The following is a 25,485-nucleotide window of genomic DNA, read 5'->3' on the forward strand; positions in this document are numbered from 1 at the left end:
CTGGATGATTGAGCACGCATGAAGACAGGAAGTGTAATAGTTTGTGTGAAACAAAGCTTTTACAGGTTCAAAATCATTTGAACCTGTAATTTCGTTGCCCTGTACCTGTGCATGTGCAATGACAATAAAGTTGAATTCTATTCTATTCTATTCTATTTGAGTGTTGAGTACAATAAGAAGAACAGAGAGAACATATTGGAGAGATTTCTGGAATACAAAAGTTTGGGGGATGATCAGGAAAATGGGGGAGACAGAAGAGAATGGAGTTATCCAATACTTAATAAAAATAATCAAGTAGCTGTAACTGATAAGTAAAAAGCTGGTTTTATTAGCAAGTACCTTTGTTAAAATAGATAGTGGGAGAAATATCAGATGAGGATAAACGAGAGAGAACTAAAGGAAGAAATCTTGAAGCTTTGAGAAGGAAAGGGAGTACTGACTATATAATGAACTGTCCCTTCTGGAGAAATGAAAAGCACTCTGGGATAGTGCTCCAGGGAAAGACGTTATGTTATGTTAAAACATTTATGTGATGTAGAGTTAAATAAATTGTTAATGTTATGATATGGAAAGTAGGGTGTCTCCCACATAGATGAAAAGAAGCAATAATTATCCCAATAAAGAAACCTTGGAAAGACCATAGTGATCCTGGAAATTATAGACCCATTGCTTTGACTTCCAATATGTGTAAACTGATGGATGATGAATGAGAGGTTAGTAAGATATTTAGAGTCAAGAAATAGTTAAAATAGGATCACGTGTTTCAGAGCCACGTAAAATAGAAAATGGAACTCCTCAAGGACGTGTAGTAAGCCCAGCGTTATTTTCTGTTATGTGCCATATTACTGGCTTCAGAATGGGTGGAAAATAGTAGAATTTCAAAATGAATAATATGTATTGATTCATTGTCACCAATGGTACGCACTGAAAATAAAGTACAAGTAATCACCAGAAGATTCTGTATGAAGTTCTTTCTGCTTGTCATAGATTATGTGTACAAAACAGAAGTATAGTAACAATGTGGACTCCTGCTCATGTAGTTATTTTGAGTAATGAAAGAACAGATAGGTTGGCTAAGGAAACTATTAAAAAAGTAGATATTGATATGCAGATGTGTAAATCTACAGAAAATGGCGTGGGATAATGAAGTAAAAGGGAGACATTGGTAGAGACAACAAAGTACAGTTAAAGCAGAAACAGAGGAATGAGTAGGAGGGAGGCGATGATGATAAAGAGAACAAGAACAGGTGGTTGTTTTCTGAATGGGACCCTTTGGGATGGAGAAACATCTCACTGGTTTATGTAATTGGTGTAATGCCATGGAAACGACTGAACATGTGTTACCAGCTGCACGAAGTATGTCAAACAAAGCAGATGGTGAGGGCAGAAATGCGCCGTACATGTTTGAAAGTGTGGCTGATCAGTTAAGTCATGATGAAGGGAAAGATGTTTCGTTTTTCAGAAATACCGGATTCATCAAGAGGATTTAGGAGACGATGTCGCAGTAAAGCCCGGGAGATGGCAGTAGTGCAACTTTGCTGGATGCAGGCTGCCGTTAAAACGAAAGAAGAAGAAGAAGCTTTCCCATCCTGCACTGCTGCTCCTCGACGTTATCCAACACACCAAGCCGAATGTAGAAGGTGAGCTTCAGCGGACAATCTGATCGCGATATCAGACAGATACGGTGACAGGGTCCCTTCAGCATGAGTGGCATGCGGACCATGCTGACCTCTGCGATCATGGTCGGGGCGCTGGGGGTCGGCTATGGGATGTGGTCTGTGATATCTCCCGGAGAGGAGAGGCGGAGAGAGATGATCAAGGTGATTCACAAGTTTCATTGCGCTTAGGTCGCTTTTTCACACATGTCGATGTTAACATGTAGTCTTTCCAAACTTTATCAAAGACAGAGAAACTGTAGGTCATAAATAACAATGATGTGTCTGGTTAAAATAAAAACATTTTATTTACCGTCAGCATCATTAAAGTGAACGATTGCAGTCACGTGTATTTCTGGAAGATTGTAATACTGACGTAGCGGGACCAGATCTTTAACTTCCTTGTTGTGTAGTAGGTAAGCGAACTGTATGTGACCGCCGTCATCTGTGAACCACCGCCGCCCCGTATCAGCCGCTTACATGTTCTTGCGCTCCTACACTGAGTTTTACGGTCGTATTTCCTCTTCTCCTTCTGCTGATTACACACCTGCAGTCATTGGTACTCAGTGCAGATGTAGTGCAGGTGTCCCAGAAGAGCAATCCACGGGAAATGTTGTGTGTCAAGGGTCCAGGATCTGAATTTCCTCATACTGACAGCTCACTTTACCTCGGTTTTATACGCCTGGGGAAAAAACGCTGGACCTTTCCCCTGCTGTTTCCTCACCTGTGTAGATTCCCTCACATTTATTTCAGTGCTCTCCTGCCAGGAATTTAAATCCATTTGTGAGATCTTAGATTTGCAGTGTAATTATAATTCTTTATACTGAGGTGATGATTGTTAGTCTCTCACTGATAAATTCAACCCCCCCCCCCCCCCCCCCCCCAACAAAAACAACAACAACAACAAAAAAACAGTGAGAAAGTAGCCTGACATGCACAGGACAGTATACTGAACTAGCCAATCCCAGTACTCGCAAGGTGCAGTTACATTTCAGGAGGTGCACATCAGGTTACACTGTATGCTTTAAAGGGGTTTCTGGTTATGATGTTGAATCAGGCATAACTGTGCTCCTGTGCATTTCTGGCTACTTTCTCAGCAGAGTTTTCAAATGTATCTATGAGAGAAAAATGATAATATAAGGAGTAATAATCAAAGCATCAATACAAGGACTCAGAGAAAAATCTTGGAATATCAAATCCTCCTGCTCTGTTTACAAGGTGAGGTTTGTTATACAAATCGAATTTACCTGAGACATGAATGTATTTAAATGGAGTAATTTGTGACAGGTGTTTCCTCCTGCCCATCAGAATCTGCCCGAGTCAAACCCGTTGAGAATGGAAGAGACGAGGCAGAGGAACGCTCTGGTGATGCAAGCTCTAAAGGATGCTGCTGAAACCAGCGAGAATCTTGCGAGAGGACTGGGACCTTCAAAGTAGACGGACTGTGTGGTTCTGAGACCTGCTTGCAAAGCCTTTACCCTGCATACATGCAGGCTGCAACCTGTGCAGCTAAAGACAGACAATCCTTTGTGGTACAGAGGAGCCGTTGTGTGATACTCTGTTGTCATTGCACATGAAAACAATTGAGGTAAATGTTAAAATTGTTTATTAAACTCTCCAAACAACGTCCAACTCATCTGTCTTATTCAAGCTTTATGATTGCTGTGATAAGCAGGTACACGTTGACATGTGTGGTTAGCACTGCCACCTCACAGCGATCAGTCCAGCCCTGGGCCTTTCTGTGTGGGGTTTGCATGTCTTCCCTTCCACGGGTCAGCTGAATGTGGATGGTTGCCCATGACAGCTCAGATACACACCCACAGAAAGAAACCTGCAGTATGTGATTCCTCTGTGCCACAGAGCTGCATTAATGAAAGACAGCAGTGAACCTTACTGCAGAGGGTGACACAGGACAGCGTGACCTCAGGACTCAGCCCCTAAATTCTCCAGATTATTTATTAAATTTGTGTTGTTTTGTTTTTTAATGACAAGATTAATGTGAAACTTTGTGTATCCTTTTTAAAAATTCCATTCATGATCACCTTTAGGGGGGGCAGAAAGGGTGCTGGTCCAAACAGTCTTTGTTCAATTTAAACTAACAGCCAAATAAAAGAAATGGATCATCAGTGGAGCAATATATCTTAAAACAAACTGTTATCTGTGTCAGCCAAACATCCTGATGAACAGTTTGTTTTAAGGTCATGTTTAAAGTCCGGTTTCTTTACCAAAACCAAGAAGCTGAAACTGGAAATAGGTCGCATGTGCACTGAAGTCCCTGTGAAGGTGCTGCTTTTGTGCTTTTCGTGGGTTAAAATACACGACGGGCGCCTTTTGTACAGCAGGCGGCGCTGTGCGCTCACCCTACAGGAGTTTGCAGTGAGGACCCCGAGTGAAGAAGAGGAAGATGCGCGCCCTCGAAAACATTCTCGCGTTGGAAAAATCGGTTAGCTTTCCGCTTCCTGTCAAGAGATCCAGGCGCTCCGTCAGATAATGTAAGCATGAGCCGTTAGAATAGAAAATGTTGAAAACGCGTGTTTGTCGACTGTTGTTTGTACAGAGGAGCCGTTTGGTGCGATATAGACACTGCTGCACGACGCAGCTGAAGCATGCGACACAGCGCGTGAGCCTGCTCGGCTAACTGCAGCCACGCGCTTCAGATAACGTTTAGCTTGTTAGCTAGCGGGTCCGGTGCAGACGGCTGCTCGGCCGTAGGCCAGTTTCATAAGCAGGCTGGATTCTGATCTAGATTTTCCGGAGTGTCTGAAGGCAAACGCAAAAATGTGCGTCGATGCCGTTTGTGGCTCTACAAGCGCCGCTGTAACCTTTCATGTTACTCTGCAGGTTACGTGCGAAGGCCAAATGAAGCCGCAGTATAAGAACTGGACCCAGATATTCGTCACAGTGAGAGGGCACCGTCCTCTGGTTCTTATTACGGTCTTTAAAATATATCCTGGCTGCTGTTTTCAGTGCATGCTTCGGTTGCATTCAAGGGCCACAGAAAGCATTTACACTAGCCTCGGGTTGAAATTTGGACAACAGCAGTACACATGCGTGTGTCCCTGTAACACATCGGCGTTTGGCTTCATGCTTTTTTGAGAACACACCAGCAGAGGCTTTTGTTCAGACTCGGAGATGGCAGCCTTGTGTTAGCCTTGTAAGCTTCAGCCCTACAGTAAGGAGCAGGCACTGGCAGCTTAAAGGTTTCACATGTAGTTGTGCAGTGCAAGTCTTCTGCTCTCCACGTTGTGTTGTGATCAAAGGGTGAAAACAACATTCTCAGCTGAAATCTGCATGATTTGTATTTTTGTGACCGCACACATGCTACGCTGCACTTTACGCATGAAGTATATTAGGAATGACTGTTCATCTGTGGTAGCTTCCACACCCACAGTATAAACAACAACTTATTGCAACTGCAGGGGAAAAAACGTATTTAAAATATGTAAAACATAGATCCTGTTCTTTGTTTTTTACAAAGAACAATTTAAATTGAAGATTGGATTTTTAGATTGGTTTTCCTTTCCCACAGGATGTTAGACTTTGTTTCCAAAGAACATTGTAGTGTGCTAAAGAGCCTCCTCTTATGGCTAAACTACTGTGGTGCGTGCCCAGGTATATTGAAGCCTGGCACGTTTTCATTGATTCTGGGTCACATGTGTCCTTCATTTCCATACTGGCTGTAAAGGCGAGGCAGAGCTTGTTTTAACGTTTTCAGTGTGCTCACTAGGGCTGTGCGATATGACCAAAATCTCATATCCTGATACAAGACATCTATTGTCCCGATAACGATATAAATCACAAAAATTTAACATTTTCTGTAAATTCTGTGAATCTCAGGCAGCTCGACTTGTGTGAAGTGTTTCCAGCTGGGCGTCGTGTAGCTGGAGTCGAGTGTTTTAACCGATGCATGAAACTACACATTTTTAGACATAAGTTGTAACGGCGCCGTTTCTTTGTGCGTATTTATTACACGGCGTGTTGCGGGGAAAAGCCTGTTCTAACGTTTGAGTCTAAGGTTTATTTTTTAGCACCTGGCGTCTTTTTTTGCTTCTCATCCGTAAATAATCTGCTCTTTCACGTGATTCAGTTTATTTTGAAAAGTCTCAACAGGATCTCGAGCTTTATTGTGAAAGGTTTATGTGGAACATAAACATGCGGACAGGCCATGGTGTTACTGTCGTTGTTGCTAACGACAACGCATAAAAACAGGTGCTTGTCCGTCCGTAGTGTGGTTATATTAAATATAAGACAAAGAGAGAACTTTAAGAAATTAATAATAACTACAGTGACCATCAGAACCATGAAAAAAATATTACTGTAAACAGTTTATTTTGCGACACCACGAAACAAATGATAGCGTAAAATGAAACGATAGATGTTTTTATATCGTCATCTGATATATATCGTTATATCAAACAGCACTAGTGCTCACTGTGTGAGTTATTGTTATAGTTTAAGATCACTTTAAAACACGTTCCATGTTGCCTCAGGGTGTTAAGTTAAATATTAATACTGGATATTTTAAATCCCTGTTTCAGAAGAATGCCCAAATCAAAGGAAGTGCTGTCCTCCACATCTGGAAGTGACTCCGACAGTGAAGTGGAGACAAAGGTTTGTACTGTAACTCTGATTGTTGTGTCTTATGTCTTGAAATTAGCAGTCACATACATTAGTAAATGTATGTGACTTTTACTGTCGTCAAAGGCACAAAGCACATGTGGTTAAATGAATACAAAAGATTAGATTGGTAAACTTCTCGACCTTTATGACAAAAAGGTAAAAATCTTGATGCTTAAGTGACAACCTCAGCTAGGAATGGGTAAACCCAGGGCTGTCACACCTGCGATGAAAAGCAGCTGTCTGTGCAATAAAGTGTTTTACGTACATAGCACTCATGCAACACCTTTGCAAGCCGCTTTGTTTTTCTGCTAAGACATGGTAGCTTGTAATTAGCCTTCAATTCTACGGCAACTCCCGCAGTTCCTTTGCGTTTGCTGCCAGTCCCCTGGCAGCATGTATGTGCAGGCGGATTGGAGCAAGTCAGTACTACGGAGAAGCAGCAAATCTGAGTGAATCAGACCATCGTTATGTCATGGGAAGCAAGATATTTAAGACAGATAATGAAAACGTCTTGAACTCCAACGCCCCCGTTACCAGCGGTTTCATGGACCGCAACGCCAGGTCTGTTACGTAAGGCAAGGCAAGTTTATTTGTATAGCACAATTCAACAACAAGGTGATTCAAAGTGCTTTACAGAGACATTAGAAACAAGAACAAATAAAAAGCATGATTTAAAATTGAATAAAACAAGCAAATAAACTAACTAACTAATTAACAAACAAACAAACAACAGTATATAAAATCAAAACAGATAAAATCAGCACAGTAGATAAAATCAGTAGTTAAATGTAAGTTTTGAAATTTAAGCTTAAAGTGTGGATTTGGTGCTTTATTCAAATGCAGCTGAGAACAGGTGAGTCTTCAACCTGGATTTAAATAAACTGAGTGTTTCAGCTGATCTGAGGCTTTCTGGGAGTTTGTTCCAGATATAAGGAGCATAAAAGCTGAATGCAGCTTCTCCGTGTCTGGTTCTGACTCTGGGAACTGATAAAAGACCGGATCCAGATGACCTGAGGGATCTGGAAGCTTCATACTGGGTCAGGAGGTCATTGATGTATTTTGGTCCTAAACCATTCAGAGCTTTATAGGCCAGCATCAGAACTTTAAAGTCTATCCTCTGACGGACAGGCAGCCAGTGTAAGGACCTCAGAGCTGGAGGTGCACGTGTGGTTTCCACAGAAACGCTGGGATCTCTGCTAAAAGCTCATACAAACATTTCTGCAACCACCAAACGGCTAAAACAAACAAATAAAAGAGCATGTAAACAAATGGGAAGCAAAGTTACTGCTCCAGAGAATTTAAGGTGGCAGAGACTGATTTCACTGTGCAAAAACATTATGTATGTGTGCAGGTAACTCTTCAAAAACAATGAAAGCACAAACTGTTTTAGGCATGTAAATAAAGTTAAATCATTTCTGTGTTCAATACCTAAGAAATTCCAACTCTCACAGAGTCTAAGATGTGCCAAATTGTAGAACGTCTGGTCATCACTTAAAAACCTAAAACCTCTGTAACTTTGACCTGTTTCACCTCTGCAGCATAGATAACGTCCATATGTTGGTTCATGATTTTCTGCAGTGTATTGTCTTTGTTAGGCATTTTTAGGCAAATAAAAAAATCTTATCTTTCTGTTCCATCCTCAGTGACTTTTACACTGCAGCACCTGCTGTAATGTTCATGTCTGATGAACTCTCACAACTGTTTACTTTATGTTTAATACCAAGATCGTTTACACAGAGTTTGTAATTGTACAGAAACACTCGATTCATTTTGGAGCAGGAGCCCCAGAAATGACTCTCAGGGTTTAACAGGTAAAAAAAACAAACACCACATTTCATGCCCGTGCTACAGCGTTTTGGTCTGTGCTATAAAACTAACAACCTTTGTAGCATCAGTGCTATAAGCTAACAAACACACAGCCCTGGGTGGACCTGTTCATGAGTGCTCACACTTTAGTCTGGCATCACTTCGTTTGAAACCTTCCCAGTGAAATCATCACATTGGCTGACTGGTTTTCCTGTCCTTTTCTGGACCATAAATCAAATGTGCCTTTCAGTAATAGAGCTGCTAAGTTGTGATAAGTTGCTCAAAGTATTTGTTTTGAAGGCAAAGAGAAAGAAGCCAAGTGCCCCGGAGAAACCAGCCAAGAAAGCAAAGAGTGGAGAGAGCTCCAAGCCCGGGGGCTCGTCCAAGGGCAGCAGTAACGGTGATGACAACATGTTCCAGGTGGGTGCCACGTGTACTAGCTTTGTATTTTTGAGGTTGAAAAAATATATTTTATTTTTATTATTGACTTCTTTTAGATGTAAGCCCCAAATATGAGCATCTTATGTATATGTTTCTAAACCTTGGGAAAATTAACTTTGAATAGTAAAAATAATTTTCGGATATTTTGGATAAACAAACCCAGGAAGATGAAAACATGACAGTCACTTTACTTCTTGCAGATTGGAAAGATGAGGTATGTCAGTGTCAGAGACTTCAAGGGTAAAGTCCTCATCGACATCAGAGAGTACTGGATGAACCAAGATGGAGAGATGAAACCGGGGAAAAAAGGTAGTTACCAGAGTGAAGCAGCGGTGTTTTCATGATTAGGGTCAGTGGTAAAGATGAAGGACACGCTTATCTGAAGAAGTACGCTACGACTGGCTTATTGATGTTTTTACTGTCTTTTGCTTTAAACGCGGTTTTCATTTTCTTTAGGTATCTCCTTGAATCCCGAACAGTGGAACCAACTGAAGGACCAAATCTCGGAAATTGATGATGCCATTAAGAGAATATAAGCATTCCTTCCAGTGTTGAATCTGTTGAACTAACTGAATATGTTGGCTTTTGTAAAAAGAAGAAAAAAGCCTGGGATTGTTTTCTAACGGGTTTGTTTAATTTGTAGTTTATATATATGTAGTTGTCTGCATATTCTGGGTTTGTGTGTGAGAAACCTGTTTTTCAGCTATGGTAGTAACGGTGTGGGCGGAGAGTATGTGGTTATGGGTAGGGTACACCAATACAGTCATGTTTTTGTATTGTAGAATAAAAACAAAGACTAGCTTAATGTTTCAGTCAATGTGTAAGATCGTGTTCAGAACTGATCACGTGGATCGAACTCTTCATGTGTTTCTTTTTCATGTGCAGCTGGTAGGTCTCATCTCTGAAACCCAGCCTGGCTTGTTGTGTTTCACAGTGCTGTGCAAAAGTCTTGAGCCAAGTCTCAGTCCTGTTTCACACTTTGTTGTAATTGTTTAAATTGGTCTTGAGTTCTGCAGGCTTTCTGAGGGTGCCTTTTTTTTCTTTGGACACTTACTGCATTTTCACTTCAGTCCTTGTATCTGTCCATTTTCAGAAGATCTTGTTTATGTTAAGCAGCGTAACACCGACCTATAAAAACCACCAACCTTGAGATCGACCACTGTTGTGTCTACACGTAACAATTCAGCAAAGAACCAGTTTGAGATGGTATCTTTAGGTTACTAACAGGCATTCACAAAAACACATCTGTACCATTACTTTAGCTGAATCAGTGAAAAAATGCCATACTGGTTTGAGTGGTATGAAATAGTGTTTTTGCACCAACAAGGCGATGATCGGAAAACTTGCCATATTATAAAAGACGAAGTGGTAGGTTTAAAAACTGTCAGCAGATAAATCAGTATTTGAAAGTCACGTCTTTAAGAAACTGAAAGATGTCCAGCAGGGAACTGAAGAAACTTCTCAGATGAGAGGGGAAACTCTTCAAAAGAAGTCCAGACGCTTTTCTTTCCAAGCTCCTGGTTGACTGAGAAGCTTCACAGGCAGAAGGCTCCTGACATTAAACTGAAGCCTCATCAAGGGTGCAAGGCTGGCTGCTGAGGAAGGGACACCGATGGAAAGGGTGAGGTATGGGTTGTCTGGAGTTATGAATCCAGGTTTGACATGTTGGTTTGTACAGAAGAGGTGAGGAAGGAGGTTCAACTGTCTACAACCATCTGTAAAACAAAAACAGGCTGCATTTCAGTCTGCTGTTGGAGATGTGATCATTAATGAAATAATGAATGTAGAAGTATCATCAGATTAACTGCCAATGCAATGATGCTTGATTGGCAACGGCTTCATTTTTCAGCAGTGATGTCAAACACATGCCAACACAGTGAAACTAAGCTAAGGAAGAGCAGTGTCACTGATTGGTCCGCTCCACAGCCTGATGTCCACATCACTGAAGCAGTGATTATGTTGACAGAGAACATAACGGAGCAGCCCACCAGGGAGATAAGTAAGCACATGTTTCATATAAATGTAGTCTATAACTTAATTATTTACTTTAGTCCAAATAATTAAACATTTATGTTACATAAAATATGTGAACTTTGATTTATGTTCTGTATAGCTGGTATAATAAGTATGTAGCCCAGTAAGTATAAGTTCAAGGAAGCTACACAGGATGGTTCACTTACAAACACAAGTGTATATTTCACACTTTAAAAAAAAGAAGCAATAATTATATAATAATAAAGTGTCACATGCTTACATTAAAACAAAATCCCAGAATGCTGCACTGTGAACACAAAATTGTAAACTTCATTTTTCGTGATTTATTGGGTTGAGCCTGTGGGGTCCAGGTAAGATTTTCACCTATAAAAACTATTTGCCTCGCCTTTTTCTTTGTCTTTTCAGCACAATCTCACATGTCTCACCTTACAGTGATGTTTTTCATTGACTTTCTGCATTAACACAATTGATCTGAAATCACACAAAAAACGGAGTAGGACAAATATGTCTGTGAGGGTTCTCAGTCATCCAGGTCAACTTAGTCTAAGGAGCTTCAGAGTAGGACAAAGTGACATTTTCTTACTGTAAAAATCACAAACATGTTCACGTAGACTACACAACACGTCCCACTAACACACTAAACGTCACAAATCTCTCACGTCTTAAAATGCACTGTCGGCTCTCTCTCTCGCTCGCTGCCATCACTCCCAAAACCTTCCACTCTACCTAAACAACCCAACCCCACATGTTGCCATATCATCTTTTGATTGGTCGACGTGGTACATTTTTCCACCAATAGGATAGAATGGTGTTTTTTTGTTTTGTTTTTTCCTGTTTTGCGCTGTCCTTTGAATATGATGATTTTACGTCTTCCCACACTAAACGTGACGATAGTATTCAGAAAAAAGCATCGAATATATTTTTCATCATAACTCTGGTTTTAGTGGCCTATCAATAAAATGTAAATGTATCAACCTGCCTCAGCACATTAGAGAGGCCCCGTCACTGTCCACTTTTAAAACGCGTCTTAAAACCCACTTTTACTCCTTGGCGTAAGACACAGTCTGACCCTGATTTTATTGGGGTTTTTTTTTTTTTCCTTTTTATTTTGTACTTTTTCCAATTTTATAGTACATGCAAACAAAAATATGAAAAAGGAACACAAAAGAAACAAACTAAAAGGAATAAAGGACACCTAATCTGTGGAAGAGAAAAACAACAACGAGGAGAGGTCCCTGCCTTATGGGGCTGGGTGAGTCTTACAGGCTATCCATTTTGTCCACTGTTTTCGGTGTTTGTCAGATTTCAGTCTCAAAGTGTGGGTCATTTTCTCCATTATATACATGTCCTCGATTACATCAGTCCATTCTTCCAATTTTAAGGGGTCACTTTTCAGCCAGTTTTTTGTTATTACCTTTTTGCTTGACAACAACATAATTTTAAACAAGTAATGGTCCTGCTTTGTTACATTTTCCCATATTCCAAAATACATTATTTGTGCCTCACACGGCACGTCATACCCCAGCACTTTCTTCATTGTTACTGCAATGCTTTCCCAGTAAGGTTTGATATTTTTACACTTCCAAAGCACGAGAATGATTGGCGTCCCAGTCTCCACATAATCTCCAGCATCGCTGGGGTGTTTTCAGCTGGTTGCTTTTGATATAAGGAGTAATAAAGAACCTAATCACATTTTTCCAGCCATATTCTCTCCATCGTCTAGAGCTGGTGGGATTATGCTGTGGGAGACATCGCCAGTCACCCTCTGACAACTCAAGATGTTATTCCGATTCCCACTTTTGTTTGATATATAATGTTTCATTCCTATTCAAATTTTGCAGGCCGTTATATAATTTCGATAAAATTCTTGATGGAGGATTTTTATACGCACCTGTTATTATTTCTATTATATGGCTTCCTTCTCTCAAGAACTTCTTCCTAATTTCTGTATTGTAAAAATGTCTTAATTGAAAATACCTAAATAAATCAGATTTATCCAGTCTGAACTGTCTCTGTAGATTCATTACATTGCTGTAATTCCTTTATTGACCCATTTTAAACATGAACTATCCCATTGTCCACTTTGGAATTTTCGAGAATATGCAGGCCAAATCAGCAATTTACAGTCTTCTATAATTCTATATGTCTTCACTATAATCCACCAGAGTTTAATAGTGAATTCAGTAATGAGATTTGCGTTCATATATTCCGAGCAATAATTTATCTCGATATGCTTCCATTTTGAGGTGTAATCCGATGAACACCAGTAAACAATATATCTCAGCTGGGCTGCATAGAAATATTCCTTGAAACTCGGGAGGGCAAGTCCTCCTTTTTCTTTTCTTAATTGGAGTATTTTAAATCTTATTCTTGGCTTTGTCCCTTTCCAAATAAATCTACTAACTAATTTATACCATCTACCAAATTGTGCATCTGGTATATGGACTGGCAATGAAGTGAACAGATACAGTAGTCGAGGAAGCACATTCATTTTTATTACCTCTATTCTTGAGCTGAGGTCCATGACAAGTGGAGCCAATTTAATCAAATCTTTTTGGATTGTATTACTAATCTTTACATAATTTGCCTCGTATAGTGAACTTATTTCACTAGTTAGATAGATAGACACCTAAATATTTGATCTTATTTGAGTCCCATTTTAATTTATTTTCGTTTTGAATTGAATCTTTGGGGAAATAATTCAGACAAAGTACTTGAGTCTTTACGATATTTAGTTTATACCCTGAATTTTTGCCAAAATATTTTAATGCTTTAATCAACCGAGGAAAGGTCATGTCAGGATCCTGTAGGTATATAATTATACCATCAGCAAAGAGACCTATTCGTTGTTCAATTTTAGAAACTAAAACCCCTTTTAAGTCTGCACTTTTCCATATATACTGAGCCAAAGGCTCGATATACAGAGCAAAAAGGGCTGGACTCAGGCAGCAACCCTGCCTGGTTCCTCTGAAGAGCTCAAAACTGTCTGTCAGGTCCCCATTTATTTTCACTCTAGCCAATGGCCTGTGGTACAAGGATTGTATACACTCGATGAAGATACTGTTAAAGCCCATTCTTTTCAAAACAGCAAAAAGAAATATCCAAGAGACTCTATCAAAGGCCTTTTCAGCATCTAAGCTCACTAAGGCTGTTGGGATTTTCTCTTTATTAACTTCGTTAATTATATGCAATGTGCGTCGTATATTATCTTGTGTCTGTCACCCCTTAATGAAGCCTGTCTGGTCTTCATCCACCATCTGGGAGAAACAGCTCTAAGCGTCTTGTGATTATGGATGTAAATAATTTATAATCCACATTTAAGATAGAGATTGGGCGATAAGAGTCACAGTTTTCCTTGTTTTTACCTTCTTTTGGTAAAAATTTATTGTTTTAAATGTAATTCTACTTATCATTTTATACTATTTTATTTTTTTGCTATTTGTGCTAATTAGATTATTTTAAATGTCATTTTAATTATCATCTTATTTTATTTACTTTTTTATCTTTATTTTATTTTTATTTTTTAACTTATTCAATGTGTCATTTCTGGCATACCAAGTGTACAGCACTCTGTTCAGCTGGGAGTTGTTCTGAAAGTGCTACATAAATAAAATGCTTGCTTGCTAAAAACTGGCGCACACATTTATTTAATAAATAACATTGTCACATGCAAAGCTAGCCCAGCCAACACGCACATGTGGGGCCCGAATGGGGAGTAGCAGAGCTCATATTTATGGTCTACTTGGGTTACCCACCTGGGACGCAGCCATTTTTGTCCTCAGTCTCCATGGGGACCCATGGAGACTGAGGACCCCAAAAGAACCCCCCCCCAAGAAAAACCCCAAGTTTTTCACACCATCAGTATAGAATTTCATGAGCTTCCTCATGAGTTCAACTTGGTTTAGACTACAAACACCAAATCTTGCATTTCAGTTTTATCAGAGGTACCCATTCTCCAAGATTTAAAACAGCCTAAAGTGATACAAGTAAGCTAGAATTGAACTCACCTGTACAACAAAGTCAGTTTATCTTTGTATTGAGACTGATTCATACACAATTTTGAAACGCTGTGCTTCTTTGTAATATGACACATTTTTTTGTTTCCATGTTAACAAAAATGTCCACAGTACACAACAAATAGTGAAAATTAACAAGTCAATGTGATACAATTTAAAAGAAAAAGTAATGCATCAAACCACAGCTCATTGACCAATCCATTGACTCCATGAAGGCCATCATTCTTCAGGTGGCTTCATCAACAGCGCTGCCTCTGGTCTCTGCCACATCAGCAACCTACGACACACAAGGACGTATATTTACCGACCGTAGGACCGTCAGTCACAGCGAAAAGAATACAGCTCCACAGTAATTAGGCTCAATAATATTGATGCTATTTGACAGAGAAAGTGTCACAGTCAAACACTGTCTGATACAAATGCAAAGAGCTAAAAGATTAATCCAGCACAGGTAAGTTCTTATGATTTGGGAATGGCACGGCACACCTCTTAACAGGTCATGTTAGTAAAATGTAATTCTAGATTTTTGTTATTGTAACATATTATTTTATATCAGTTTGACAATAGATTACTGAAGTTGTTGTTATAGCACATACAAGTTTAAAACGTCCCAATTACACCAAAAAAAAGCTAACTTGCAAACTCATGTCCAGCTAAATCAGCAACTTGACAATGTGGGGAAGTTGAGCTCAGCAGGGTTCAAAACTGATTCACGTGACTGCTGTCGAGGTGCATCATGGGGAATTGGCGGTTAACGACATGCTCGCTTTAGTTGGACATTTTCTAATTTGCACATTCAACCACTGTTGCGGTATTAGCAAGCTAACTCAGCATTCCTTTGAAGTTCACAGGCTGTTGTATTTTGGTGGAAGTTCATTTTGGCAATATTTCCAATAACTGACTGGGTTCAAAAAGATCTTTTTGGCAGGACTCCTATGCTTGTTGTCATCTGTTTACCCCTATGTAATCACTGAAGTTGTTATTAACTGCTGCATACTAAGCTGTGAGAGTGCACTGAGGATTGAGACAAAATATGGTCCACAAACCAGCATTATATTAGTTTTTGTCAGATATCCTCCAGTGTGTTTATTTCTTGCAGTAATGATATTTTGCAGTTATTTCTTTCCCTGAAATGCTTTATGCTTAACAACAGCTCCATTTGGACTTATTTTTGAACTCTTGTGATCAGTATGACCAGATTGTGTCCATACTACTGTAGTATGGACACTGTAGTGATAAAATAATTGGCATCAGAGACACTGATTTTTGGCATGATATACTGCAGAAGTCCCTTGGGTTTGTTAAGGTTCAAAATATTGGGGATGGAGACAAGAGAAAAAACCACAATAACAACACTGGTCCGGCCGGGTTGAGTCAAACGATGATTTAATGATCACACACGTGGGAGATGGACACTGATGCAGACAGCCTCAAAATCTCAAAATGGTGGAGCATTGCTCAAACTTTTATAACCTCTGGTGCCTCCACCTTATCATAAAAAGCCTAAACATTCACATGCTCTCTCTCACACAGCGCCTAAGCTACGACCTTGGCTCCCTGTTTATCTGCTCCTGCTGAAATGGGGCAGAAAACTCCAGCACACTCTGTTCTCTTCTACTCAGACAAATTAGACAATAACCTTCTGCGAACAGTATTTCTTATAACTCAGCAATATAATGCATCATAAAACAATATCATTCATTCACAACAAGTCAGCAATTCAATGTAATGCAAATCAGCTTAACTAATGCAATAGTTATCAGCTTCTTCCAATTCAGGAGAACAATGCAAACCAAAACTACATAATAATTCACAATCTTTAATTAGGGGTATAACATGGCATAAAATAATATCATAATTTTACAGGTTGTTTCTGATTTATTTTTATTTTTATTTTGTTGCATGATTTAGCTTTTAATTTAACTGCATTCCCTGTGTTGTAACAAAAATAACATTGTTTATATGTGTATATGGTAACAACAATATAATTATAACACATATTTCTATTTTATTTTATTTTAGGTCTGTGAAGCCAAACTTGATGTTGGGCATTAATTTTTGTCAGTGGAGTCAAATGGTAAGTTACCTTTTGTGTATTTTTTCATACTGGAAACACCACAGATTATATTCTAACTTAATAGTTCTGTAGAAGAAATGATATAAAGATTGTAGTGTCAGGGTATTTCTTAAGAAGTAATATTGCACTATTGATGATCGCATGCAGGTGGCATAAACTAAATATTCAGACGTGCTACCAACGAATGATTCATTAACAAAAGCAGTGGAGCCGACTGTTTAAGTCTTGTGGTTGTAATAACATCCATAACTGAAGGTTTGTCATTAATTTGTTTTCACAGGTCTAGATGATCACATCTGTTTTTGTCATTTAAATGAGGTAGACTTGCAAACTTCACAGAATTATTTTGGTTTTCATGTGACGTATGACCCTGAAGGTAAGCGAGTCATGGACTAAAGTAAAACAGTATGTTGGATGTGCCATGCAATGCTCAATTACATGGGTGGGAACTAGTGTGTTATCGCAGTTAGCTCGTTAACGTGTTGGCCGTCTAGCCCCATGCACGGAGCGATCGGCGGTAGCTCGTTAACAGAGATTCGCCGTGTTGTGGCGTTAAGGTCATTTCAACGAGATTAACCTGAAAGCACTAGTGGGAACACAACGAATATGACTGCACATTTACGCAGACATCATCCTAGTGCAAAGACAAAAACAACAAGCATGCTACTAACTTTAGCCGAGTCATTTAGACAGCTGTTAGCACATGGTTCTCCTTATGCTGCTGAGAATATAGCCCAGAAGAAGCGTATAGTATAGCTTTTATTTTGGAAAGAGCCATTTCTCTGTAATAAACTCTCTTTTCCAAAGATGAGTGATTCCTCAATCAGATACAGGGCTTGCAATATCGCTAGCCCGACGTCCTGGAGCTAGCGATTTTTTCAGTCGGGCTACCAAAATCTATCTCTTCCCTGCCCGTCGGTCTATTGTAGGAAGGAAAAATATATGTCAATGCTTTTGCATTCTTTCAGAAATGTAGCTGGGTAATTATGTCATTGGCATCGGTGAGCCACTGTCAATATGTGACATATTGAAGTCGCGTTTGAATTTGCGCTTGTTTTTTTGCTTTCACTTTGCAATCGTGCGAACTGTGTATAGAGAGCGACAGCACTGATCTGTGAGTGATGATAATTTGTGCACCAATTCCTCTGACATCGTCTTATTAATCGTTAGCTTACTATGCAAACATGACAAGTGAAATCTCCCGCAGCTTAAACATGTGAGAGGTTGATCGCGCAGAGAATCGCTGAGCTTATGTGAGTCCGTGTGTAAAAGCAGCAGGATATATATTTTAGTTCTGCTGAGCCAAATAAGACAGGTCAGGGTGAAGAAGTGACAGCCAAATAAAAGCTTACCACAAAACGGAGAAGTTATGACAAATCAGACTATAAGGCAAAAAGAAAGTGCAGCTTTATGGTTTCATGGACAAAAGAATTTCTGTGGCTGCAATATGACGAGCTAAATAACCAGGGCTGCACATAAGTGGTCCGCAGGTGCGCATTCGCTGTCAAAATAAAAAACGCGCACAAGGGTTAGGGTTAAATTTAAAAACTGTACTTTTGAGTTAAAATATATATTTATAATTTTAATAAATGACAAATTAAAAATGCATGAACATTTTTTTTGTATCGAAAAAATATCGAACCGTGACACCAAAGTATCGAACTGAACCGAACCGTGAATTTTGTGTATCGTTGCACCCCTAATATGTATATATATATATATATATATATATATATATATATATATATATATATATATATATATATATATATATATATATATATATATATATACGTATGTTCTGCCATCTCCTCAGCAGTGACTCTTGTATGGTGCAGACTGTTTCACTTTACAACATAGAGCTATAATGTCTCTGTGCACAATGTTAAGGAAAACACAAGTTGCTGTGTACATATATTGTTTTCTTTGTGTGCTATGGGTATCTGGCTTCTGGTAAATGTGCTCTTTTTCTCCTGGACCTAAACTGCCAGAGTTATCATGATATCCTGATAAACACTTTCAGGCCCCACTACTACTTCCCCTCCAGCTCCTTATCAATTCCTCATCTAAGTTTCCTGTTGTTGTTCTCTACCATTTCAGCACACTTAATGCTACATAAGGAGGAAGCAAAGGGCTGTATTGCAGATAGATAGCATCACGTTCACACCATTGTGTCAGTATAAACTCCATGGGAGTGAGATTCAGCTTTTATCCTAAATTCAAGAAAGACTCAAGTTCAGCTCACAGTAACTACAATAAATACCATAAAACCATCAAGCATTGAGGGTTTATTGTCAGCCGTCTACACGTGTTGGATCTTGAAATAGCGCTTTTCTTAGAGCCACGGTGCAACATTTGACAGTGCAGGACAACCATGAAGTGCAGCAGAAACTAACTATTAGATTAGCAGCAGGGTACCAAATGACTTTGTAATTGCATACAGTGTTAGTGCAATATAAATACCCCAGAACGTAGTATTAATCACTGTCTTAATGAGATGATTGTGTGACGTGACTTATGCCAGCTTAAGCTGTAGTGCATGTTAAGCAATGTACACAGAAGGTACTGAAGTCAAGCAATGTACGCATACCAGACTGCAACAGGGAGCTTAGCCCAGGTTTACCTTTGCCTGCTTAACTGAAGTATGTGTGGGTGTGTGACAGACGTCTACAGGACAGAAAAATGATCCTGTCTTAGTCTGTTTTTATCTTGTTTAGCATTTAAACTTTCATACTTTTTTATTTTTCATTTACCTTATGTTTTTATTTATTTTGTACTAATGTAAAGCGACCTTGAGGGTCTTTAAAAGGTAGCTATAAATAAAATGTTTTATTATCATTATTATTATAAAAACAAATGAATTATCTTGTGTTTATTATGCGCAGCAAACCTTGTCTGAACTTCCAGACATTAGTGGTCACATTTTCTAGGAATTTCCTGTCTAGTATCACAAGATGGCGCCTGCAGAATGTGAGTGAGCTCTCGTCCAGCTGAAGGCTTTTCCTCATAGATCATGGATGCATTGCTATGAACATGTATTAACATGCCATGTTCAAACACACATGATATCACTCAGCCTACTGTCAGTCCTGCAGCTGACACACATTACCATCGAATGAACACAAGCCAAACACAATTTTGCCAATAAAATAACTTTTGTTAAGAAATTATTTTTATTTTGTTTTGTTAACATTAGTTAGGGTAAATTTCTGCTCTGACACAGCCATATTTCATCCTCCTCTGGATTAAAACAGTTCCATGGTGCATTCTCAAATCTCAGAGTCAACTTATGGTTTCTAATCTGCTGCAACCAGAGACTGATGGAGGTCATTAGCAGAGTTGCAGGTTTGGAGTCAGAGTTTGTTAAACCTCTTTTCTGGAACTGAGCCCTGGTTTGATCCATCGTGGTGGTTCGTTATTGATGCTGGGGTGATGTAGATCAAGCTGTGCCTGAGTAATCAGAGTGACAGGTTGAGTCCAGATTTAAAATATAAAAAGTCTAGACTCTGACTTTGTATTTAAAACATAGATTTTAGATATAAAACATATTATTCTTTTCCCACTGTGAGATTTTTTTGTCTAACTTTGCGTGATCTACTACTAATGGTAAAAGTACAAATGTAAATGAAATTATATGAAGCGTTTCTACTGTGCCTGAGCACTCAAAGTGCTGTGTCTAACATTTACACTCCTGTGGCTTCAGCAGAGAGAAACATGGGGTATCTTGCCCAAGGATATTTGGCAGCCAGGCATCAAACCACCAACCTTCTAATTAATAGTAACCTGCACACTTGATCTGCAGCTATTTTTGTGTATGACTTTATCATCGTCTCACATTGATGAGGAGGAATTTTCCCCACTCTTCTTCACAACTTTGCTTCACTTCAGTTTGTGGACATTCCTTTCGTTGGATCTCTCCTAATGTCCACCATAACATTTCAAACAGATTGACATGGAGGCAGTAAGTGTGTGCTTAGCAGCACATAGAGTCCAGAAAACAGCAAACAGGGGTTTAGTGAATAATTATGCAAATCTTCTAAATAAGTTGTTGCTTCAGGTACCTGTAACTTTAGTGCTAATACTACTGTTAAATACAACAAACTAACTCTGAAGGGAGCATTAGATTTGTCTGGAATCCAAATTTCTTCCTCAGCTGTACCTGCTGTTCTTTCAGTGATCATCTAGCCTGAGGTGGGAGGTAACAGCTCTCAGTGAAAGTACTTACACTTTGTTGCAGACAGTGCTAAATTAATGTAGTGACAGTCTTGGTGTTCACCAGATTTACGGGTTTTGAATGCAGTGTCAGCCACATTTCACAGACAAGTCAAAGTCCTCGAGAGACGGTAAAGTAGACATGCAGGAATGCAAAGCAGCATTTATTTAGTGAGGAGGAAAACCAGTTTGGAATGTCATGAAATTCCACATCAACAGCTTAGAGGCAGCTGTGGCTGTGGTGGTAGTGTGGGTCATCAAGTGTCTCAAACCCCGGCTCCTCCTGCCCATGCGTTGAAGCATCCTTGGACCATAATTGAATACATCGTACCCCAAGTTGTCCCGGATTCAACCAGCAGAGTGCCTGTGAATGTTTAGGTTATAGACAAAAGCACTGCATGACTGATGGAATGAGACTTGTAGTAGAAAGTGCTTAAATTAATTTTGATTGATTTGTATAACAGTTGCCTCATGGCACTTTGTGTTACAAGGTAAAGACCCTACAAAAATACAGAGAAAACCCAAACAATCAGATAACAAGCAGGCACTTGGTGACAGTGGGAAGAAAAACTCCCTTTAACAGGAAGAAACCTCTGGCAGAACCAGCTCAAGGAGGGGCGGGGCCATCTGCGGGCGAGAAGGACAGGACAACAGACACTCTGTAGAAGAGAGCCAGATGTTAAAAATAACTCATGATAAAATGCAAAGTGGTGCATAAATCTGAATTTAAATGCTCAAATTCAGTAGAAAGCTGTTACATAAGTACGAGTCCCAAGTGGCAATTAAAAAGCACCCTGGATGAGCTCTACTGAAATGACAGTCTGAAGCACAATGTTACACAACTGAACACATCAGGCAGTCCCGATATCACGATATCATACACCTGCTGTGGAGAGCATCCTCACACAGAACATCACATCCTGGTTTGGGAACAGCTGTGTTAAGGACCAAAAAGCTCTCCAGAGAGTGATCCGTACAGCAGAACGCTGCTGCAGGACTGCTCTCCCCCCGCTTCAGGACACCTACACCAGGAGATGCCGGACTGGAGCAGCGCAGATACTGAAGGACCCGTCCCATCCTGGCAACAAACTGTTCCAACTTCTGCAGTCCGCTAGAAGATTCCTCATCATCCGGGCAAGGACAGAGAGACTCAAGAGGAGCTTCTATCCCCAAGCCATCCGGGCCCTAAACCAACCCCCCACCCACACACACACACACACACACACACACACACACACACACACACACACACACACACACACACACCCTCTCACATCATCCATAAGTGACTGAAACAGGACTCTCTTCTAGACACTCTAAACCCACCGGCACAATGTACATTTGCTTTAATTTTAAATATGTTCATATTGTCTATTTTGTAAAACAGTCATATTGTCTATTCTTATTTAATTCACTTGATGTACAGAATCCACCTGCTTGCTGCATACATGCTACTACTGCACATTCACCTAATGTATATATTTTATATAATGCTCTTCCTCTCTCCCCCCCTTTTGCACAAGTCGAGGAGCGTGTCAGGTTACATTTCACTGTGTGTTATATTTGTATAACTATGCATGTGACAAATAAAGAACCTTGAACCTTGACCCTTGCTCCTGAGTTGGTTTGTCTTCATGTTGCTGTGTGATGCTCCAAACATTTTGAAAAACCAAGCGATCTGGGATCAAATCACAATCAAATCAAAATATTAAAACGATTGAGAAAAGAGGTCAGAACTATAGTGTGTGTGAGTGAACGTGGCCGGTGATGTGGTCAGTTTGAAACCTTTCATGAGAGTTGGCAAAAAAAAAAGTAAGTGCTCTGACATTTATGTAGGACTTTTGTAGTCTTCTGAACCTCTCAAAGAGAGTTACACCTCCACACAGTGCTTTTAATCTAGCACTGTTTCTATCACAATGCTTTTAGTATTACAATCACTAAAGACATCTGAGAGGATCTAACAACTGGCCTTTCAACATGGACAACAGTTTCCATGTCCTTGACTTTAATTATGTTCCACTGAAGAACGTATCTACAACTCTAGCCAGCAGAACTGAACTGTGGCTCCTCTCTCTGTCATGAAGCAACACCAAGAGTGCTACAGCATGACAGTTCACATCTCTGTAAGCTCTGGCTTTCTCTCACACTTTCTCTGAAAAGTAACTTTTCAAGCTAGAAATCCACTTGTTCACAGAGACCTTCCAGCAGTAAGTCAAGCCAGTATTTCACAGTCCACATCAGCCTTTCTCCACATGAAACTATTGCAGGACTGCTAACATACTTTTTGTTCTTTTTAAACACATTCTTCAACCATATTTGCATCCCGACTTTGAGTAAAGTTCACATCATTATGTGTGCTAAGAAGACAGCATGGTGGTAACTATTTGAACAAACTGTTTACTAATGACTTGTCTAGTACGGAGGGGGTGTAGAGTATTTGTTGACATTTCCCAGGCACTTGCTGCTGGGTGGACCCGTCTCTTCCACAGGAATGACACCAAACAAAGCCAGGATGAAAAGCCTACTCTACAGATGTTAGGTCTTCTTGTCTACAGGGTCCAAGACACTGAGTGTCGGCGTCCTTTCCTTGGGAACTGTGGAAACACAATATTGTAAAAACAACAATATTGTAAAGCAACTTCAGTTCAGTTTTATTAGATAGCACTAAATGACAACAGTAGTTGCCTCAAGCCATTTTATATTGTAAGGTAAAGACCGTACAATAATACCCTAAAAATCAAACAACCCTTCTTTGAGCAAGCAGTTGGTGACAACAAGACGAAACCTCAGGCAGACTCATCTGCTGCAACTGGCCGGGTGTGAGAGGAGGAAGACAGAACAAAAGACACGGTGTGGAAGAGAGCCAGAGAGTGATAATAACTAATGATTAAATGCAGAGTGGTGTATAAACATGATGAGTGAAGGAGAAACACTCGGTGCAAGAAAGATTCAGGGTCACCTGGTCCAGCCCTACCTATACGCTTTAGCAAAAAGGAAAGTTTGAAGACTAATCTTAAAAGTAGAGATAGTGTCTGTCTCCTGAATCCAAACTGGGAACTCTCCTACGGGTCCATGGAAGAGGAGCATGAAAGCTGAAGGCTTCCCATTTTAGTTTGAAATACTCCAGGAATCAACAGGTAAACCAGCAGTCTGAGAGAAAGTACTTTATTGGAGTGATGTGCCTCTATGAGGTATTTCAGATCAAATGGGGCCTTGTATGCAAGAAGGGTTTTATAGATGTATGTGTTTTGTATGGCAGCACGGTGGCACTGTGGTTAGCACTGTTGCCGCACAGCCAGAAGTTCCTGAGTTCAATTCCACCATCAGGCCGGGGTCTTTCTGTGTGGAGTTTGCATGTTCTCCCCGTGTTTGCGTGGGTTCCCTCCGGGTACTCCGGCTTCCTCCCACCGTCCAAAGACATGCAGCTTGTGGGGATAGGTTAATTGGATAATCCAAATTGTCACTAGGAGTGAATGTGAGTGCGAATGGTTGTCTGTCACTGTGTGTTAGCCCTGCGACAGACTGGCGACCTGTCCAGGGTGTACCCCACCTCTCGCCCTATGACAGCTGGGATAGGCTCCAGCGCCCCCTGCGACCCTGAAAAGGATAAGTGGAAGTGAATGGATGGATGTGTTTTGTATGTATGGTTAAATTGCAGAACAGTATTTAGGTCAGTACCTATTTGCACAACAACAACAGTTTTGATCAGACACAATGGATTTAAACAAAGCAGTTAAGATGCGACAGAAATGTTCAGATTTATTTGAAATGATTTAACGAGAACCTTGTGCTGCCCTGTGCAAGAATAACAATAAAACAATCAATGGAAAGGACAAACACATTCTTCTATTGGGTTTCTCTCTCAGTACAACAAACTGACAATATTTCTGAGAATACTCTTCTGTCGGCTTCCTGACAGTTGCATGAAGAGTAGAGGTCTGCACTGCAGCGACATTAATATATAACTGGAGTTGTCCTTTAGTTTGCAGCACCCTCATTTTTCAGAATTACATGTCTTTGCACAGGTAATTTGAAGTGTAGGAGTGTATGTTAAAAACAGTTGATTTCCAGGCTCCAATCTCTTAAATCAATAAAAAAAAAGTATTGTTTTTTAAATGATTTTATGCATATTTCAAAACCAAACACGATGCTTTACTTTGGCAATCTTGAAAATGGGAGTGCAGTTACTTTTATGTATAAGATATTTTGGTTGTTCAGAGTGAATTCTAACCACACTTACTTTAATAGTGATGCAGGTCTGTACTGCAAACGTGTATTCTTTCTTGTACACATCAAAGTGTGGCCTTGACGGGACTCTTCAGCCTTTAACTGTCAGGGTCCTGGGTCAGAGTGACCCAGGATCCCTGAGTTATGAATTATATTATTATTGTATGTATATTTGGTGTTGCTGTCCTTCTCCCTGTTTGCGCGTGTGTGTCTATGTGTTTCTGCGGGCGCCTTCAGGCCTGGTGGGTGTGGCCCTGCTGGCGGGCTGGCCACACCCGAAGCCACACACCTGCTGCTGATCAGGGCTCGTTGGGGGAGCTACTTAGGAGAGTCTTGGAGCTCCCACCGACGTGGGATCATTGCGTGAGACTCCACGTTAGTCACCCAGTTGAGCTTAGTTAGTGTGTGTATGCGGTTGTATGTGTCCTGACGGCTG

At 40.0% G+C, this 25,485-nt stretch overlaps 2 protein-coding genes across 3 annotated transcripts; both read left to right on the top strand.

The window, feature by feature from the left end:
- Positions 1 to 1,567: 1,567 nt before the first annotated feature.
- Positions 1,568 to 3,281, top strand: uqcc3 (ubiquinol-cytochrome c reductase complex assembly factor 3). Its single transcript, XM_085474288.1, has 2 exons — positions 1,568 to 1,820; positions 2,964 to 3,281. Exons 1-2 carry the CDS (start codon positions 1,704 to 1,706, stop codon positions 3,090 to 3,092), a joined length of 246 nt encoding a protein of 81 aa, XP_085330414.1. The 5' UTR covers positions 1,568 to 1,703; the 3' UTR covers positions 3,093 to 3,281.
- Positions 3,282 to 4,031: 750 nt separating this feature from the next.
- Positions 4,032 to 9,672, top strand: sub1b (SUB1 regulator of transcription b). 2 transcript variants are annotated; one of them, XM_085474287.1, is made up of 5 exons: positions 4,032 to 4,147; positions 6,197 to 6,266; positions 8,382 to 8,501; positions 8,723 to 8,831; positions 8,979 to 9,672. In XM_085474287.1, the coding sequence occupies exons 2-5, from the start codon at positions 6,198 to 6,200 to the stop codon at positions 9,056 to 9,058; spliced, it is 378 nt and encodes a 125-aa protein (XP_085330413.1). In that variant the 5' UTR covers positions 4,032 to 4,147; position 6,197; the 3' UTR covers positions 9,059 to 9,672. The 2 variants fall into 2 exon arrangements, with proteins under 2 accessions (XP_085330413.1, XP_085330412.1); XM_085474286.1 differs by having other exon boundaries at positions 4,033 to 4,147; positions 6,194 to 6,266.
- Positions 9,673 to 25,485: the final 15,813 nt, after the last annotated feature.

This window comes from Copadichromis virginalis, linkage group LG12 (assembly GCF_057382275.1).
Source record: "Copadichromis virginalis isolate Kocher_CV1m ecotype Utaka linkage group LG12, C_Virginalis_male_GT1.1, whole genome shotgun sequence".
Taxonomy (NCBI): Eukaryota; Metazoa; Chordata; class Actinopteri; order Cichliformes; family Cichlidae; genus Copadichromis; species Copadichromis virginalis.

What these genes read in the sequence shown, in the direction of transcription:
- uqcc3 (XM_085474288.1), top strand. Translation starts at nt 1,704, where the DNA reads ATGAGTGGCATGCGGACCATGCTGACCTCTGCGATCATGGTCGGGGCG. An exon ending in GGCGGAGAGAGATGATCAAG is followed by an intron (nt 1,821 to 2,963) that starts GTGATTCACAAG and finishes CCTGCCCATCAG; the next exon opens with AATCTGCCCGAGTCAAACCC.
- sub1b (XM_085474287.1), top strand. Translation starts at nt 6,198, where the DNA reads ATGCCCAAATCAAAGGAAGTGCTGTCCTCCACATCTGGAAGTGACTCC. An exon ending in GTGATGACAACATGTTCCAG is followed by an intron (nt 8,502 to 8,722) that starts GTGGGTGCCACG and finishes TACTTCTTGCAG; the next exon opens with ATTGGAAAGATGAGGTATGT. An exon ending in GATGAAACCGGGGAAAAAAG is followed by an intron (nt 8,832 to 8,978) that starts GTAGTTACCAGA and finishes CATTTTCTTTAG; the next exon opens with GTATCTCCTTGAATCCCGAA.